At 27.2% G+C, this 2,035-nt stretch overlaps 2 protein-coding genes across 2 annotated transcripts in view; both read left to right on the top strand.

Annotated features, from left to right (window-relative positions):
• ENU1_154040 (heat shock protein70, hsp70A2, putative) overlaps positions 1 to 20 on the top strand; it is a gene marked incomplete at both ends in the record, with an annotated part of 690 nt that extends 670 nt beyond the window's left edge. The window contains one exon of the mRNA XM_008860672.1: positions 1 to 20. This exon is cut by the window's left edge and continues 670 nt beyond it. Coding sequence (XP_008858894.1) covers positions 1 to 20 — 20 coding nt within the window.
• Positions 21 to 378: 358 nt separating this feature from the next.
• Positions 379 to 1,317, top strand: ENU1_154030 (70 kDa heat shock protein, putative; the record flags this gene model as incomplete). Its single annotated transcript, XM_008860671.1, has 1 exon — positions 379 to 1,317. One exon carries the CDS (start codon positions 379 to 381, stop codon positions 1,315 to 1,317), a length of 939 nt encoding a protein of 312 aa, XP_008858893.1.
• Positions 1,318 to 2,035: the final 718 nt, after the last annotated feature.

The following is a 2,035-nucleotide window of genomic DNA, read 5'->3' as shown; positions in this document are numbered from 1 at the left end:
CTTGGAGGAGGAACATTTGATGTATCATTATTAAACATTGAAGACAACGTTTTTGATGTTATTTCTACATCAGGAAATACCCATCTTGGAGGAAGTGATTTTGATCAAAAGGTAACAGAATATCTTGTTGACGTATTTAAGAGAAAATATGGAAAAGATCTTAGAAACGATAAACGTGCTATTACAAGATTAAGAAGAGAAGCTGAAAGAGCAAAGAGAGCATTATCTGTACAACAACAAGATAGAATTGAAATTGAGAATTTAGCTGATGGAATAGATTTCTCATTTACATTAACTAGAGCTAAATTTGAAGAATTAAATCTTGAATTATTTAAATCAACAATTGCTCCAGTCAAAAAAGTACTTGAAGATTCTGGAATGTCAAAAGGTAGTATTCATGAGGTTGTATTGGTTGGTGGTTCTACTCGTATTCCTAAAGTTCAACAATTACTTAAAGAATTCTTTAATGGAAAAGAACCATCCCGTGGAATTAATCCAGATGAAGCTGTTGCTTATGGAGCTGCAGTTCAAGGAGGTGTTTTAAGTAATATTAAAGGAACTGAAGATATTGTTTTGTTAGATACTACTCCATTAACACTTGGTATTGAAACTGTTGGAGGTGTAATGACTTCATTAATTAAAAGAAATACTCATATTCCAATTTCAAAATCACAAACATTCTCTACATATCAAGACAATCAACCATCTGTTACTATTCAAGTTTTTGAAGGTGAACGTACAATGACTAAAGATAATCATTTCCTTGGAAAATTCGATTTAGATGGAATTCAACCAGCACCACGTGGAGTTCCACAAATTGAAGTTACATTTGAAGTTGATGTCAATGGTATTTTAACCGTATCTGCTGAAGATAAGAAATCAGGAAAAAGTGAGAAAATCACAATCACTTCTGAGAAAGGTAGATTAACTGAAGAAGAAATTGAAAGAATGATTAAAGAAGCTGAAGAAAGAGCAGAAGATGATAAGAAACTTAAAGAACAAGTTGAAGCTAAAAATCAATTAGAAAATTATGCTTATCAAATTAAGAATAGTGTAAATGATAATGAAAAACTTGGAGGAAAAATAGAAGAAGGTGACAAGAAAGTATTACTTGACGCTGTTCAAGATGTTACTTCATTCCTTGAAAATAACGCAACTCCTACAAAAGAAGAATGTGATGATAAATATAAACAATTAGAACAAATCGCACAACCAATTCTCGCTAAATATGGTGGAGGAGCTCAACAACAAGCTCCAGGTTATGATAATAACCAACAATATGGAAATTATGAAGAATATGAAAAAGATGAACTTTAAAAAAGTAGATTGAAATTTTCAAATATTTAACACTTTGTATTTTTATTTTTTATTATAGAAGTCATAAAATCTTATTAGTATTAATATAATAAATAAATATACAACTTGAAGTAATGAGTTAATAATCTCAAATGTTGGAATTTTTAATTATCTTCTTTTTCTACTATTCCTTTTTCTTTTATTTTTATGTTGGTTTGTATGTTTGTTTGATATTGTAATATTAAAAAAGTATTTATTTATCATTTCAACTTTTATTTATTCTATTTCATGTTTGATAATTACTTCATTTGTTGTTCTGGTGGTGTTAACTGATGAAATTATGAGATGATATTATTTCATTTATTTTCATTGTTTATTTTTGTTGTATATTCTAAACCAACAATTACTTTCATACATTTTTTCTGATTATACATTGTACAATATGATAGTCATAGTACAGTGTGTTTAAAAGATGAATTAATTGATTTGTTAGTAACAAATGAATAAATTGTTTTTATAATGTTTTTTATGTGATTAGTTATTAAATCTCATTACTTTATTCTTGTTCATTATTTATTGAAATGAGAAGTACAATGTGAATTGTTAATTGTGTCAATTAAATTATACATCATCATTTATTGTTATTCAAAAGTATTTTGTCTATTTCATATTCTCATATTCAAGAATGACTTACAATTTGAATGATGAGTGATGAAATTGTATTTTATTAATTAAATTC

Source organism: Entamoeba nuttalli (genome assembly GCF_000257125.1).
Source record: "Entamoeba nuttalli P19 unplaced genomic scaffold asmbl_6440, whole genome shotgun sequence".
Taxonomy (NCBI): domain Eukaryota; phylum Evosea; order Mastigamoebida; family Endamoebidae; genus Entamoeba; species Entamoeba nuttalli.
Note: the sequence above shows the minus strand (reverse complement) of the source record. Positions and strands in the feature narration are given on the sequence as shown.